The 15,921-nt window shown below is 46.2% G+C and overlaps 10 protein-coding genes across 10 annotated transcripts; 2 read left to right on the forward strand and 8 right to left on the reverse strand.

Annotated features, from left to right (window-relative positions):
* Positions 1 to 19: 19 nt before the first annotated feature.
* Positions 20 to 1,182, reverse strand: N7478_012205 (pectin methylesterase; the record flags this gene model as incomplete). Its single annotated transcript, XM_056928419.1, has 6 exons — positions 20 to 282; positions 358 to 548; positions 598 to 661; positions 720 to 863; positions 925 to 1,001; positions 1,058 to 1,182. 6 exons carry the CDS (start codon positions 1,180 to 1,182, stop codon positions 20 to 22), a joined length of 864 nt encoding a protein of 287 aa, XP_056772977.1.
* A 1,090-nt stretch (positions 1,183 to 2,272) lies between these two features.
* N7478_012206 (uncharacterized protein) lies at positions 2,273 to 3,039 on the reverse strand (the record flags this gene model as incomplete). Its single annotated transcript, XM_056928420.1, has 2 exons — positions 2,273 to 2,653; positions 2,722 to 3,039. 2 exons carry the CDS (start codon positions 3,037 to 3,039, stop codon positions 2,273 to 2,275), a joined length of 699 nt encoding a protein of 232 aa, XP_056772978.1.
* Positions 3,040 to 4,228: 1,189 nt separating this feature from the next.
* Positions 4,229 to 5,419, forward strand: N7478_012207 (dihydroorotase; the record flags this gene model as incomplete). The annotated part of the gene is made up of 3 exons (XM_056928421.1): positions 4,229 to 4,283; positions 4,340 to 4,419; positions 4,484 to 5,419. 3 exons carry the CDS (start codon positions 4,229 to 4,231, stop codon positions 5,417 to 5,419), a joined length of 1,071 nt encoding a protein of 356 aa, XP_056772979.1.
* A 79-nt stretch (positions 5,420 to 5,498) lies between these two features.
* On the reverse strand, positions 5,499 to 6,627 carry N7478_012208 (MIND complex subunit MTW1; the record flags this gene model as incomplete). The annotated part of the gene is made up of 3 exons (XM_056928422.1): positions 5,499 to 6,098; positions 6,152 to 6,478; positions 6,574 to 6,627. The coding sequence occupies 3 exons, from the start codon at positions 6,625 to 6,627 to the stop codon at positions 5,499 to 5,501; spliced, it is 981 nt and encodes a 326-aa protein (XP_056772980.1).
* Positions 6,628 to 7,215: 588 nt separating this feature from the next.
* N7478_012209 (uncharacterized protein) lies at positions 7,216 to 7,701 on the forward strand (the record flags this gene model as incomplete). Its single annotated transcript, XM_056928423.1, has 1 exon — positions 7,216 to 7,701. The coding sequence occupies one exon, from the start codon at positions 7,216 to 7,218 to the stop codon at positions 7,699 to 7,701; it is 486 nt and encodes a 161-aa protein (XP_056772981.1).
* Positions 7,702 to 7,844: 143 nt separating this feature from the next.
* Positions 7,845 to 8,537, reverse strand: N7478_012210 (uncharacterized protein; the record flags this gene model as incomplete). Its single annotated transcript, XM_056928424.1, has 2 exons — positions 7,845 to 7,892; positions 7,962 to 8,537. The coding sequence occupies 2 exons, from the start codon at positions 8,535 to 8,537 to the stop codon at positions 7,845 to 7,847; spliced, it is 624 nt and encodes a 207-aa protein (XP_056772982.1).
* A 447-nt stretch (positions 8,538 to 8,984) lies between these two features.
* Positions 8,985 to 9,656, reverse strand: N7478_012211 (uncharacterized protein; the record flags this gene model as incomplete). The annotated part of the gene is made up of 2 exons (XM_056928425.1): positions 8,985 to 9,425; positions 9,486 to 9,656. The coding sequence occupies 2 exons, from the start codon at positions 9,654 to 9,656 to the stop codon at positions 8,985 to 8,987; spliced, it is 612 nt and encodes a 203-aa protein (XP_056772983.1).
* Positions 9,657 to 10,881: 1,225 nt separating this feature from the next.
* N7478_012212 (glycosyl hydrolase family 79 C-terminal domain-containing protein) lies at positions 10,882 to 12,476 on the reverse strand (the record flags this gene model as incomplete). Its single annotated transcript, XM_056928426.1, has 2 exons — positions 10,882 to 11,755; positions 11,824 to 12,476. 2 exons carry the CDS (start codon positions 12,474 to 12,476, stop codon positions 10,882 to 10,884), a joined length of 1,527 nt encoding a protein of 508 aa, XP_056772984.1.
* Positions 12,477 to 13,594: 1,118 nt separating this feature from the next.
* N7478_012213 (uncharacterized protein) lies at positions 13,595 to 14,370 on the reverse strand (the record flags this gene model as incomplete). The annotated part of the gene is made up of 3 exons (XM_056928427.1): positions 13,595 to 14,062; positions 14,116 to 14,174; positions 14,232 to 14,370. The coding sequence occupies 3 exons, from the start codon at positions 14,368 to 14,370 to the stop codon at positions 13,595 to 13,597; spliced, it is 666 nt and encodes a 221-aa protein (XP_056772985.1).
* A 293-nt stretch (positions 14,371 to 14,663) lies between these two features.
* N7478_012214 (MIF domain protein) lies at positions 14,664 to 15,849 on the reverse strand (the record flags this gene model as incomplete). The annotated part of the gene is made up of 2 exons (XM_056928428.1): positions 14,664 to 15,425; positions 15,475 to 15,849. 2 exons carry the CDS (start codon positions 15,847 to 15,849, stop codon positions 14,664 to 14,666), a joined length of 1,137 nt encoding a protein of 378 aa, XP_056772986.1.
* Between the last annotated feature and the right edge of the window lie 72 nt (positions 15,850 to 15,921).

A 15,921-nucleotide genomic window follows, 5' to 3' on the forward strand; every position in this document is an offset into this window, starting at 1 on the left:
ATCCAGATTGCGCTTGAGCTCAGATCTTCAAATACCCCACATCTACCCACGACTCATAATCATCATCCAAAAGATCGGCAATGGCTACTGGCGACTCCAATGCTGTCGCAAAGCTTGCTCGCGTGCCTTGACTGCCAGGGCCAGTATTCCCATACTCACCAAACATAACATGCGCTGTATTGGGCAAAGCCGAAGACCACGGGGCCCAACCAGCTGCATTGACAATGTTGCTCATATAGGTGTTTTGGAACACAACCCGAGCGTAAGAGCCTTCCGGCCGACCTTGATAATATACGCGTCAGAGCATGTTTTTTTCATTCGCCCGAAGGCGTCTCTCAGATAGGGATTAAGACATACCGAGGAAGGCTGAGCGTGCTCTCATCCAATTTTGAGACACCTCAATAGTCGAGTTATTGATCACAAAGTACGATGGATCATCGGGCGAACCGCGGCAGTTGGCAGTAACATATTCCTTTTGAGAAACTTGACGAACCTTGATATCAACGTGGTCAAGCCACACTCGCGCATAATCTCCGAAAATGATATCCCTGGAGCCGTAAGTGAATGAGCTGAAGATCCTTTTATCACTGCACTTACGTGGTGCCCGAGATCAAACCTCTGGCAAATAACACCGTACCACCAACCTGCGTACGTATAGTTCCTGGAATGACGATGAGAAATGATGCAAATTGTCACAGCAACAACGAATCTTGACCTACGATTGTGACCCTGGAATTGGCAACCGTAATATCCTTGCTGGGTGCCCGTGGCGCTTAGAGCAAGACCCTGATAACCTGGCCCATAGGTATTGGCTACATTGATATTGTAGATCCTAGAGGCGGCAGCAGCATTTCGTATTGTAGCTAATTCAAGTTGCAATTAATATCAATGTCTTTTCCAAGTGGATGACAATCATGCAGATACCTGTTTCATCACCATCCCCATTACCTGCGCTAATGTTGTGAGTGACGGTGACCCGATTTTCCGAGTAAGAAGATGTACTGTCCAGGTTAATTTTCGATCACAAAACATCACTATAGCCATTGGATAATCTCACTTCCACGTCTCCCCAAGAATTGTGAGTCGTCCTCGCAGCGTGGGAATTTCCACTTGCTCGTCATAGACCCCTGCCTTGATGAATATGGTTTGGTTGATTGTACGACCTGAATCCAAAGCCATCATCGCTTTTCCAATCTAGCGACAATAATGAGTAAACCGAAGCTGTGGATCCCATATCAGAAATTGATGGGCAATACCGTGTCATAGTCACCACCAGACTTGGCTACAACAATGGCCCCATCCGGTGGGACATTTCGAGCCGCAGCCGAAACAATCGTAAGCAACGAAAAAAATATACAGATCTTCATGATACCAGAAACTGAATTAAACCGGGAGAACAAAAGAAAGTCCCAGGACTTTCATTATATCTAAGCTTAGACTAGCATCGCGGAGATCCGTATTTTATCCCCCACGAGCGATTAAGCCGGATCAGTCAACCCTACAAATCCCCCGGCATCTGGAAAACACAACTATGCAAGCGCAGTTTCATAGCCTAATGTATATGGATACCCCTGATTCCCCGCAGTAAAAGGAAGGGAAAGGGTCATGGCGATCAGGGATCGCCGATACCACCTGGAGTGATACATCCGAACTCAGGCGTGTGATTGGTGTGAATAGACTTTCTCGGTCTCTGTACAAGCATTCAAATATTTCATACGGGGTTTGTCTTTTATACCACAGCGTACATACAAGGATGCAATTTTAATCTCCCGTGTGCCAGTCAATGACACGGATAGCCCCGGGCTTTCAAGTCGCTCTAGCAAAAGCCACTTAGGCAAATCGCTCGCTATGGATAGTAGACTTTAGGTTTGAAGTCAAAGGTTGAGAAATCTTTCTTTTCTAACTAAAGTTCTATGTCTATCGCTATGCTGATGGGAATGGAGAGAAATAGGACTGTGGGAAAATAACACGAGGTTTGCTTGTACAATTTCGTGGCCATACTTTCAGCGAGTCCAGTCTATAGGTCATCATATCGGTAAGTAAACTCAAGGAAGAGGCAAGATTGGCTCCGGGCACCAGCCCCTGTTTTAAATTTGTTTCATTCAATAAAGCTTATGCACAAACATGATGATACCGCACAGTTAGCCCCAACTCAGTTCGCTAATAATCACACTGGAAACTCAAAATTCTTCAACTCAAACGAAATAACAACTCATCACATCTAACGCCTTGAAATACATATCGGGCATGTGCACATAAAAATACCCGATTCTTAATTTCGGTACACCTGCTTCGTTGCGATCTCCAATTTTTCGAGCTGAGCCTGTTCCTCGCGCCTACGGCCAACATCTCTTTGAAGCCAGGTTCCCACAGCGGATGCGATACCCATGCAAATTTCCAAGGCCAGCACTAGACAGAGCAGGGCGAAGCCTGCATGGGTGGCATGGCAGTCGCGTCCAAAGTGGATTGGAGCTGTGCTGCTCTTATCCCATTTGCATGTCCAGCTAGATAGGGTTTCGTTCTTGGTGAAGCCGGTCGGATACTTCGAGGATGGGCGGTAGATAATGAACAGAACGCCCACTAAAGCAGTGATAAAACCGGCTAATGCGGAGAGCGCAGACGAGGCATTGAGAAGTCTAATACGGGAATGGGGCTGGGACACGATAGTTGTCAGTTTTGTCGAATCCATGGTTAGAAAGAGAAGTAAGAAAGAGTACTTACCGAAGGCAGAAGAGCGGCAACAACGTATAAAATATTCAAAACGGCAATGACAACGCCGCAAGAAATAGCAGCAACAGTAGGTCGAGTGTCAAAGTTTTGCGGCCATAGGACTAAGCCTGCAGTGGCCCATTTGGCTGTTGTCTTGTAATGATGGAATGGAACGGCTTCACAGGGAATGATGACCACGGCAGTAACAGCGATCAGGCTTGAAAGACCGATTTGAGTCCAACGCAAAACGCGGTCTCTTTTCAAAAAATTCGATTCGTCCATATCAGAAGAGAAGGCGTTAGAGCCAACAGTGGAAGAACTCGAGCTCATGTTGCAGGATTGATATCGAAAAGGAAGGAATATAAGATTTAATGTAATGTGATTAGAGGCATGTACCTTGCCGGCAAGGATCCCAATTAATCAGTATAATGAAAGAACATAGAACCTCGCGGAGGTAGTGGTTGAGAATGAAACACCGGGATCACGGTGGAAAGAATGGCAGCGAGGAAAACGAATATGTACCTCAGGTCTCCGAAACAACCTAAAAACCGAGGGATTAACGCTCAATATGTAGCACAAGGACTCCGACCGATTATAATAATATCTTCTGTTTCTGAATGCCATTTAGGCGAGCGCTATTTCATCACAAAGGCCAAAGTTGACCCGGGCGCGTATCCATTATGCTGGATAGGTTCTTCAGCAGGGATATCCAACCAAATAAGCCCGCCAAGAACTATAATTTCAGCACTGACAAAACTTAGACACCCAGGACCCTAACTGCAGGTACCACAAACTTGGGGCTTATGGATTCGGAGCGTAGTTCATGGAGGTCCTAGCTTGAGGATGGGCGCCTGCAGACTTGGCAGTAACAGATTAGCAGGAGGCGTGTTGTAAGGTTAAAATTAGGTATAGGTATTAAGAGCCATAGCCAATTATTTGCGACCCAGCGACCCCTTTGTGTAAGAAGTTGGAGCTTGGCATTTGATAGGGTGATGGGTAAGCGCCCAGGTTTGTTTTGAGGACCTCAGCGGTTACATGGGTGTTCAGACCCACTAAGGGGCCCTTGATGTTCCTGCAGACCTGAATACGTCGTAAATCAAAGGTATTCCTGAAGAAATTTGTAAATCTAGATAAGCCGATCATCTTTCATAAAGAATTGTCTCTGACAGCTAGTAAGCTGGATTGCATTCGCAGAGAATTGGGACGTCGGAACCGCACCCGCGACGGAAAGGGCTGTCTATTCTCCGGCTACCTGAAATATCGATGATCATTCAAAGCTGTCAAAATTGAAAAAGGCTCTGCCCCGGTTTCCCACAGTGTTCGGGCTTGTTCAATATATAAGATCAAATGACTGCTGAGGACTATAAGCCTCATTTGTATGGATCGCAATGTTTGGATCGCGGGGAAGGTCGGGGAGATCCACCGCCCGGCAGAAACACAGAAAATTTGGCGGGGCAAAGTTGACGTGGATTCAATTTTCCTCTACTGAACATTCAATTGAGACTTAAATAAACTCATAATGCCTTTGTCTAAGCTGCGCGGAATCAGGCTACCTGCCTCCGCCGACTTCCATGGTACGTCAGACTAATTTTCGGGAAATGGAAAAGCGTAAAGCTGATCATAACCCTAGTCCACCTGCGCGATGGGCCGATGATGGAATTGGTCACTCCTACCATCCGTCAAGGTGGTGTGAATACTGTCTTTGTTATGGTGAGTAGAAAAACGAATCAGTGAATTCAATCTCGTTTCTTGTCTATCTAACAGTGTTATAAAGCCGAACTTGGTACCCCCAATCACAACCGTCGACCGCGCCCTCGAGTATAAGAAGAGTTTACAGGCAATTGAGCCCAATGTAAACTACCTCATGTCCCTATACCTGCATGAGACAATCACACCCGAGACCATAATTGAGGCTAAGAAGCGTGGAATCACGGGCGTCAAGAGTTACCCCGCCGGTGTGACCACCAACTCGAGCTCCGGCGTGATCGACTATGTGGGATTCTACCCTGTGTTCGCTGAAATGGAGCGCCAGGGTCTCATTCTGAACCTGCACGGAGAAGTCCCTTCCAAGGGTGATGTAACTGTGCTTTCAGCTGAAGAGCGCTTCCTGCCCACTCTCCTTGATCTACACGCCAAGTTCCCCAAACTCCGTATTATCCTGGAGCACTGCACCACAGCTGCCGCCATTGAGGCCGTCAAGAAGTGCGGACCCACAGTGGCTGGTACTATCACCGCTCATCATCTGTCCATTATCGTGGACAACTGGGCTGGTGATCCATTCTGCTTCTGCAAGCCTGTCGCAAAGACACCTGCTGATCGGGATGCCCTTCTTCGGGCCGCTGCCTCTGGCAACCCCAAGTTCTTCTTCGGCTCAGACAGCGCACCACACCCTGCGGCCTCCAAGCGTGGCGGCGAGAAGATTGCTGCTGGTGTTTTCACTCAGCCTTACACCACTCAAGTCGTCCTTGACTCCTTCGAGCAGGCCGTTGAGAATGGAGTCCTCAAGGATGAGGATATCACCCCGGAGATCGTAGAGGGTTTCATGAGCAAGTTTGGTCGCGCGTTCTATGAAATTGGCGAGGAACAGAAGGAGTTCATCACCCTCGATAAGAAGGGTGAGAAGATCGTAGAGATTCTGCAGTCGGATAAGATTGATGTCGTCCCATTCCGCAAGACCCAGGACACATGGACCGTTTCCTGGTCTTCATAGAAACCCAGTAGCCTCAGCCTGGTTGCGACGAAAAGAAAATCAAAACAAGTTCCATCACAGAACCCGATCAACCTCCACTTTATGTAGACTTTCTTAGCGCAAGCATCTTGGCCACACTTTCTAGTGCATGGGCCTCAGATATATCAATGCGGCGACCAGCAACAACGGGGTTCCCGTCATCACCTAATGCAAGCTGACCAGCCCGCTCGAGATGTAATCTGATCCGACTTTCGATGTATTCTTTCCGCTCATCTCTCTTGGACTTGAATTCCATCTCAGTGACAGAGCCTGGTAACGAGGCCAGCTTAGGCCGTAGACTCTGGAGCGTTGCCTGTAGTGCAGGTAGTTGAGTAAGGATGAAGGTTGTATTGGTGGTGAGGGGCATGTGTTTGGTGTTTGATCCTGTATCAACGCCAACGCGAAGTTGTTTCGCAGCAGGGCTTGATGTCAAGAAAGATAAATCAACTGGTGGCGTTGTCTTGGATTTCTCATCTCCACCATCATCTGTAGTCTTCTTGACTGTCGAGAGGATTCCGTTCAATTGAGAAATCACAGCTGCGTTTCGCGCGCATTCATCTTTCAACGACCGGTTCAGTTTCCTCGTCTCGAGTAGCTTTTTTCGCTGGGCGGCAATGGATTCAGGAGTGGGTGTATCCGGCGATTGGGTGAACGAGAGTCCCTACGTTGCGAAACTGTTAGTCTCGTCGCGGTATAAGATGAACCAATACTTACCTCATAATGCTTCAGTCGCACATAAGAGAGTAGGTCCTCGGGCACGGTTAGGATATTTCGAAGCACGTAAATCTCAAATTTATCGAATGCCTTATCCACGTTTGCCTCAAGAAGCGTCTCTAACTGGTGTAACCCATTCTCAAGCTCCAACTTTGCCTCCGGGTACACAATGTTGCCATCATCATCTGTATCGGCAATGGTGGGGCCATTGGCAGCGTGCGAAAAACCCAGGCGCTCAGGCGGAGTTGCGAGTAAACCCGACTCAAGACTTGAAATTGCCTGGTAGATCAGATTGTTGATCGAATTGATCATGTCATCAATCAGCGACTAGATGGCCAAGTTAGCGGGCGGGTTTCGCAAGGGGGTTTGCGCCTCGGTCGGAACCAGGGCGGGGGGCGCAATGCAAGACCTGCGCAACTCACCAACGGGGTGTAGCTGAAGTGCTCCGTGAGCAGGGAAGTCGTCGCATCATTCATGGTGAAACTGGGGTTCGTTCGTTCTGAAAGGGACGCGTTGGTAGAAAGAAAAGACGCGATGCGGCGGAGACAACAGACCGCCTTGGGCTTATCGCGTTGGGCTATGTGCGACCCCAACTGCCACATTCCATCGGAGCTCCAACATGTACCAAAGCAGTCTGGATTGGCACGATGACCCAGTACTGTTTTAAAGACGAATGTTTCGCCTCATTTTGCAAGGATCTTTCATTCCTTTCTTTGGGCTCTGTGCGGCCTTAGTATCTTGGAACAATTGACAACTCAGCCAAAACATCCACATCGTGTGTCCGATGTTAAAACAACTGGGATCACAAGTGGATCGATTGCCATGGCTCATGTCGAAATATGCAGATACACCGACAATTTTACGCCCAGTCCAAATGCTGAGGTGCCTTGGCATCTGCAGGTCCCAGAGATTTGCTGGCTAGAGGCCAATACTAAAGAAACATATAACAACAGCAATCGCATTATGGATAGATGTTCTTTGCCATTACATCGTCTATATCACGAGCGACCTTGGAAGATCTTCATAAACCAGTATTAACACATCCATTTAAACAGTCTTGCATGATGATGGAACACCAGAGACCACTTCGGTTACTCGTTATCGTCTCAGAGCGAAGCTCGTTGATCACCAAAGCCCGAGAATCGCCACAAGATCTTCTCTTGCCGGCGATCCGGCTTTTGAAGAAGAAAGCAATTTCAAGTATCGACCCAGTACTTCCACTTGATACAAGATTGGTCGCAGTACAACAGTGGCGAACACGCGTCTTCATAGTGTTCGATATTGCACATACAGACTACAATGTGAAGCTTGGCCATCTTCTCGAACACAACCAGCTTCCAGTGGTCGTCGCTCAATTCAGCAAGAAGAAAACAGCATATCCAGCTAATACATGGGTATCACGACGAGTCAACCATGATGTAGCAATGCTTCATAATGCCAACGGATTCGATGCGGTTCCACCTTATGTGGAGGATCATTCGTCAGGGGTACCACCGGCTTACCGCAGCCCCCGGGACATTACCATGCTACGAGTCACGTATATTCAATGAGTTGGATATATCTTATTGCTGAAGGCATTCCGGTATCTCAAATCATGACAAATGACCGAATCAACAAAGGAGAATCGAAGAACAAAACGCCATGGAACTCCGAGTGTTTCATAAATGTGTCCTGTATCGGCGTGTGCACGTATTTAGAAATCCATAATAAGCCATGGGGCCAATGTCTCAAGGTCTTCAACCTATTTGGGAGGGAACATGATTAGCAAGAATCTTGAAAGAGAGAGACCCGTAGGATATAGGATACATACCTCAATAAAATTATCACCAGAGCCAGATCTCCCTTTACTCTCATTGACCAAATCCCTCTCAAGCTTCCCACGGGCAATAGCCTCTCTTACAAAGAGATCCATGTACTTCGCCATCATGGCATCAGCATCTTTCGAAATGCGAGTCTTATCATTTTTCAAAAAGTGGTGAAAAATCGCAGTCATTAATTTAGGATTAATTTGTGGAGTTCCCAACGCAATGTTCTCCTGTGGTGTCCGGTTGATAATTTCAGCTAGAATGTAATCGGGCTCTTCGGAGATGGGGCGCTCGACGTCGCGGTCCGATGTCTCGGATTCGGAGTCGGATCCAAAGTCAGACGGGGTGGCAGGTAAAGCATGGGCATAGTCACTACTGGGACGTTTCCCTTTAGCTTTGGATGTTGATGTCTCGACCGGTGCTGATGGCGGCTTTGAAGAGGTAGATTGAGCGGGGGTTTCTCTGGCTTTGCCTTTGCCTTTGCTCGTTGTTGATGCGCCCGCAGATGGACCTGCACTGGAAGTGCGGCTCGGTGGCTTGAAGGGTAACCTGCGACGCTTTTGTTGGGGTTCACCGGCCATGATTCTGCGTGTTTGGGTATCTGGTGTGTCTAATTCAGATTGTCGATAAGAGAGTGGAGATGGAATCGTCGACGCGAGTCGCGCTCCGGCCACGCGGTGTCAGGTGATATTCGAGGCTCAGCTATGCGAGTTTATTTCAAGTTTTCTTCTTTTACAATTTTTCTTTTTTTAAAAAAAAGAAATAGAGAAACAAAGTTATTCGACTACTACATTGGTACTTTCAAGAAGGAGCGTGGTTTTAAACCATCCCCAAGAGCTTACAGTATTCCCGTACTGGAGAATAGCGCCCGGGCCCTATATCCTTGCGTACAAGGACAATCGGTAGTAAACTTGACAAAAGCATAAGTGAAGCCCAATGGACCAACGAACAAAAGTCACATAGATAACACACTGAGTATTTATCTGGCCATTCGCGAATAGTACCGTGGTATGAGCTATTCTAATACCCTATGGACGGAGGATGCATATCAGTTGAAGAACAGCTATGACAGAACTCAAAAGGTTGAATAAGTTGAGAACTCCAATAAAGATCTGAAGAGCAATGGCAAGACTACAGAAATAGCTGGTCAAAAAACCAAGCTTCACATGCTCATTCAAGTCACAGGGCGCTGCCCAATTACCATCATTGAGCTTACTGGTCGCCTGCGCCAGACCTTTCGAAATGGAATCGATTCTAGACCGAATTCCATCATCAACTTCACCTCTTGCAAGTTGTTTCTCCAATGTTGCGGCTTGGTCCTGCAATCCGTTCTGAATTGCAGGAATGATCAATTTAAGTGGTTTCAACTGCGGATATGAAGTAAGATCCATGGAAGATACATCCTTCATAAAAAATTGCATATGATCTAAGCCTTCAATTAGCTCCAAAGCCAACTGAGTAGGAGGTGTCTGGTGTGAACTATTAGAAACTTTTGAGTACTATGAGGCAAACTTATTGGTAATACTAACCACCCTATCCGAAGATTTTAGATGGCTGAAATAAGCGCTGGCATTGTCGAGATCAGAACAAATCTTAGCAATGGTGGCGCAATACACGTTTGATTCTTCAACATCCAAGAAGCTTGCATATACTCCACCTAGAAAGGTGCAGATAGCCGAAAAGATAATAGTAAGTTTCATACTAAGAATATGTATGGGGGCTGGTGTGACACCCTTCAATTTGAAGTTGTAGTAATTCCTCTGTGAGAGGATATATGATGTCCTGAAGCTTGAGATGAATACAGATACCACTGATTGATGTGATAAAATAATGGATTATGGCCGTCATTATATACTGTTAATACTCTAAACGCAGTGACCACTTCAAAGGCTCCTTGAAGCTTTCCTCTACGAAATTGGTTACTTCCGTAGTACTTCTAAACCTTGAAGTTAGTTTTAAGATTCCCTGCAAGCCTACCTATACCACTCTATAGTTACATGACCCGTAAATCCAAAAACCTATTGTGTAATATATATATATGGATTTTAGAGATTCAAGCTCTAGTGCGATAAATTAATGTCTGATTATACTTACAGTAGAAAGATCCGTGGTTTCGTGCGATAGGTGGCAACACGAAAACAACTTGAATTATTGAGACAACGTAATGATGGTGCTAGTGAGTGATGAACTATACTTTCGTTGTTTTTGACAGCGTTGCATCTTTAATTCCCAATGTCGCATTTAAATTGGAGCTATACGATATCACCTAGATGTCAGGATATTCTAGAAGCGATTGTCTAAAAACAGGCTCTACTTCGCCATCAAGGAGTCTAAATGGTTATGGCAACGTTGTAATACCCATGCAATTACTGAAATTGAGAATATCTGGGAATGAAGCCGACCGAGCTCTTTTCATGAAGGTTTTATAATTCATCCATGCAAAAGTGTGTATGAATATGAAGTCGGACAGGTTGTACTCGGCGCATATGAAGCTAAAGAGATAAAGAAAGGTAAATAGAAAGGGCAAGCGTGCGGGCGCAACCGACGCAGAGATCTGGGAAAAGCCATCATATCATTTCAATTCTGGAGGCGAAAAGGAGACATAGACTCAAGCTAAATATAAACATTCAATAGCATACGGCTATAAGATCTTGAATGCCAGCGATTAGCCCCACACGAAGGGCCGCTCCGTGGCGGAGGCTGAAGTATGGCCCACATGAGCCTGCGTCTCCCGCTTCTTTCCCGATGCCGCTCGTTTTATTGACTGGGAAAGAAGAGCAAGAGAAACAAAAACCTTGCAACGGATAGTGCTAAGGTGAAGGCTGGCTCGGGTTGTAATTAACAATATTGTGGCCGATATCTAGTTCCGTATCAGGTTAATATGCTTGAGTAGGTATTCCTCAGTGCAACACAGTCATGACTTTCTCAAAACTCAATAGACAAAGCTTCACTATCCTGGATCTGAATTTCGAATACCCCATCCGAAACTGAATATGTCTCCTTCTCAGATACTCCTTCCACACGATGCCCCTTCCCTTGATCAATAGAATAGCTCCACTGCTCTCCAGCCCAGGTAACATTTTCCGCTGGGCCCGCGTAATCAAATCCCATTGCAAACGCACCCGCAGCAGATTGAAGACGCCTCACATAAACAGAAGAAACACCAGACGGAACCGGCACAGAGACATTTTCCGACCCACGAGAAGATCCACTCCCATCTCCATTAACCCAGGTCTGGAGATTGATAATAGCGAGCCTCGAAACATCATTCGAAGATGAATTGTAGATTGCATACGCGGCTAGCGTATCCGATTGCAAGTCGATCTCACTGACCTTGCCAGGACTTTGTCCAAGAAAGTCTGCGATGAATGGTAAAGCATACCATACCGCACGAACTTGTGGGCCGGGATTTATGGTTCCGGCAGAGTCATCTGGTACCCAATAGCTATGAAATGCTGCTGGACGATGCGTTGCATCCACACGAGATACACCCTGGGATAAGCTGTAGAGTTGGAAATCGATGCACCACAAAGCAGCACCAAAGCCACCTTGAATTTCGATTGAACTCTGGGTTCCAGATCCAGTCTCACTTAAAACGAATGAGATACTGGAATCATTCTTTTTTAAATAAGCAATTTGTGATTTCAGAGGTTCGAAGTGTGTGGTGATTGCAGTGTGATTCATTAGGTAAGTCTGTAGCTCCTCTGAAGTGGTATAATCTGTTGAGAGTTGATACCAATGCCAGGCTGCAAGTTTCACGTTGGTCGAGTTATACAAATTGTCTTCAAACACATTAATTCTAGATACCTGTTAGAGAATGACGATTCGTGAAGATTGATTAGTATTTTAGAATCAGGGAATACTCACAAATCAAACGAAGGCTTGTTAGACGCAAAGTCAAGAACCTCAAACACACGATCTCCTTCATCAAATCCCAAAGTCTCCGAAACATGCGTAATAATAGTTTGCGAGTCATTGACATATTGACCAAGTTTATAGTCAACACCATATTGAGTAGAATACAAATCTGGCTCGTTTCCAATTGCAATCGCCACCAGATCCTTCACTTGCTCGTAAGCTCGTGATACGTAAATTTCAGCATTCGAGACATTTAGATCGGCACCCAAAGGTGCCTGGAACGTAATCCCGAAATCTTCAAAATATTTGAATCCATCGAAGTAGCTCGGACCGAGTATGTAACTCGCAGCTGATCCAATAGGGCAGTCTCCTTCAATACAAACCTTGATCTCTTCCTGGCTTTCGTCAAATGTCACTCTATCCCCAGAGGTACCGCCGATTCGAATAGTTGGAACGGTTCCAAGTCGCTTGCCTACTGAGTTGAGTAGATTCAGGGTGAATGTGTTTGCATAGTCGTTAATGAATGCTGTCTCAAATCCAAACCCCACATAGTTATCTGGGGCTTGAATGGCGTCACTGGGAGCTGTAGTCGACAAAGGAACTTTTATCACTGAGCTGGTAGTGAGCAAGGCTCTTTGAATCTTGTCAGCTGGTAAGTGCATGTCGTTTTCTTCACCGTGCAAGATGATGATAGCAATTAAGCACTTGAGGTTGTCAGTTTAATTGACATGGAATTAATTTATACCAAAGAAATTCTCACTAAAGCCATGATTTCACCCAAAACCGTGTCGATCGTCCTGTCTTTTGGTCACGTCAACGGGTCATGCGCAGACGCAATGCACTAAAACATCGCGTACATACGCTATGGCGGGGTAATCGGGCCAGAAAATCATGAGCAAAGTCATTCAAAGTCCATGATTATTTCAAGACACAAAGTATTGTCACAATGTCACTAGATATCTCGCCCCCAATTATTCCTTTCAAGTACCAACTGCGATGCTGCGTACTAACTCGAGTAAGCTAGTGGTAATCTTCCGATCTTTGCCGGATCTCAACTTCCCCCCATCGAAAGATCTTCAAGTTTCTCAAGTCCTTCCAGAAAGAAAAAAAAAGACAGAAAAAATGTCCATATTACCATCAGTAGAACATGGATTTCTGCCCTACTTCCTCCTATACGTGAGTATCCACTATCTCAAAAAGCATTTACCCGCAGATTAATCGCTGACACAAATTCCAGGCCGGAAGCGCAGCCATCATCCACAGTATCGTGAGCTACTTATGGCCCATTTCATCCCTAAAAGCTTTTTCGGGCCGATCGGCACCACCAAAGCATGCGCTGACTGCACATGTATACGCCGTGAAGAACTTGTATACATCTCTCATTCGACTATTTGCCGCTTATAGTATCCACAACGGTCCACTCTATGATTTGACTATTGTAACTTTCTTGGGTGTCCTCTTTCTATATGGGGGCGAGGTCTTTGTGTGGAGAACTGTTGGAGCTCGTGAGGCGGTTTCTCCATTTATTACAGCTTCGTTGGGGCTTTTTTGGATGTTAATAGAAAGGAATTGGTATATCGCAATAGCGTAGAGGTTGGTTAGGCTACGTGGTAGCTGAGCTCTCCGTAAATCCTCAACATCTCAATACCTCAAATCCTCAAATCTCAGACCCATAAATGGCAATCCCCTAAATCTCAAACTCTCAACCTCCCAAAACTTCAAAGCAATATGATTGAATATCATCTTGTTACCCAATGCTTACCCAATGACCCCTCAACCCTCAATTATTCGGCGGATAGACCACAGTCAAAGGCAACGGGAGGCGCGCTCTCTCAAGTGTGAACCTTGTCATCGCCCAAGGAATGTGGAACAGACCCGAATTGAATCGACACGAGTAAAGCTCCTTAGGACATTCAGCACCCTGACTCTGACTCTGATCCTCGGACAGCATCATTTCAAGCTGGATCTTCAAATCATCCAAAGCAGCAGCGGTATGGATTCTGATGGTTTGTGGGCTATCGATTCGCCTTCCATAGTCATACGAGGTAAACATGCAGGCAATCCAATGTGCTGGGCGACCTCTATTTTGATCCTCATCTTGTGGTGGAATGATTAAAGTCGTACCAACAGGATAGCGAGCATACAAACGCGGAGGACGATTGCCAACTTTGTTGGGGATATCGTGAGTTCCCGGATTGCTCAGTTGCTCCATGCAGTAGGTTTTGTATATCTGGAATGCTGCAGGGTACTTGAAATGATGTTAGTGGGTGAAAGTGTGGGTGGTGGTGGAAAGATACTCACGGTTCTTTTGAACTCGAGGGCAATGCCTTTTCCCCATACGCCCTGGGCGCTGCAGGCATCTGGAAGACTGTTAGTCAAGATGGTGTTTTTGATGAGAGGATTTGTTATTTACTTACGCATCAGAACAGATCCGCTGGGTGCGTCAAAGAGATCGCCTTCTATTTCTCGCTTGATTGGGGCACTGGAAGATATCTCTAACTTCGCTGAGTCGAGCTCAGCTTGTTCGCTTTGGTTTGCTGGTTGAGACATGGCCATCGCTTAGTGGGCTAGTTGATGATAAATGATAAATGATGGAGGGTGAAGGCGATGAGTAGTGATAATTGGTGCGTGAGGATTGTTGGTGGACGATGAGAGTGGAGGAAGATGGTGGGAGAGAATAGTAAAAGGAAGAAGAGAGAGAAAGGGTGCAGCTTAGGATTAAATACTCTAGTAGGGATCCCTCATGTTCAGTGAGTCGTGGATTTTAACATGAATTGAGAGTCTAATAGAAACTAATGTTCTGGAATGATAAAACCATAAGGGCTGAGTTATAGCCTAAAACCACCCATCTACTGACCCTTCGTCTCCTGAGGGTTTTGCTCCTCCGCCTTCACTTGAGTGTCCCCCTGCTTGGATTTCCCCTGATCATCTTCTCTCTCCTTTCCACTCTTCGTACTCTCCTTCGCCTTTTCTTTTTCATCCTTCTCTCGATTCGGCTTGATCTCATTAAGCCGACGACGAACAATACTGCGCAAAGACATGCGCTTCCGAAGCCTGCGTCCCCTTTCTTTTTCTTCTCCCGGGGATTCTGGTAAACCTGGCAAATTGATGGGTGAATGGTGAATCTCGGTCTTCATCGATGGAGAGGTAGTCGCAGTTCCCACGGTAGATGGCAATGATATTGGCACACTATTGCCGCTGCTGGTTTTCAAACGACGAGACATCGAGCGGGAGATAGATTCGATGATACCCGGGCTGTCCTCTTCGTCACGTTGTTCTAGTCGAGAGATCTCACCCCTGGCAGTAACACCATTTGTCGCGAAATTTTCATCCGGTACTGGAATGTAGACGATAACTCCTCGGCTGATTGGAATATCCAAAAGTTCCACCATAGCCACCTGGATTAAGTTTGTATTGCGGAGGTTTGTTAATGGTGCGACGAATGACGGTAGAGCGTAGACCTTTATTAGATACGATCGTTCAGAAGTGCTGCCGAAGAAGACTCCCGCGTCTTGTTCAATAGTAAGCATGATGCAACTCTCTGGACGTTGATAGATCTCGGCCAATCGAAGGATCAGATCGGATACAAGTTTCTGTTGTTGATTTTTTGGCTACAGCGCGAATTAGCAACTGACGCGTTTGGTCCTGAAGTTGACATACTTTATAGTTTGTTTTCAATTCAACCACAACGACCGAGTCCTGTGTAACCCTCTCCTGGGGCGAGTTATGTGAACTGCGTGTGGCGAAGGCATCGCGATAGTATTGTGTCTTTTTCTTAATGATCGCCGGGTCGCCGAAGTCCTCCTCCATATACAAGCCCTTCGTCTCGGGGGTATAACGCACAGCAGGAACAATGTTTTCCTCTCGCCCTGGGAATGGAGATGGTAAAGTGATCGGTCGCTCAGGCCTGGGCTTCACGTTGAGCTCTTGGGATCGTCTCCGTTGAAGCGGCAGGGAAGGCGACGACTGCGACTCCGCCGGAAGATTCGTGGCCAGCCGAGGCAGCGAAGGCTTCTTCTGCTTGGAAGGTTCCATTGTAGAGCAAGGTCAAAATTAAGTCTAATTGAAGAAGGTGACTCGGTGATTGAAGAGAAAGAAAAAAGAAAA

This window comes from Penicillium angulare (assembly GCF_028827245.1).
Source record: "Penicillium angulare strain IBT 27051 chromosome Unknown utg000011l_segment0_segment0, whole genome shotgun sequence".
Classification (NCBI taxonomy): Eukaryota; Fungi; Ascomycota; class Eurotiomycetes; order Eurotiales; family Aspergillaceae; genus Penicillium; species Penicillium angulare.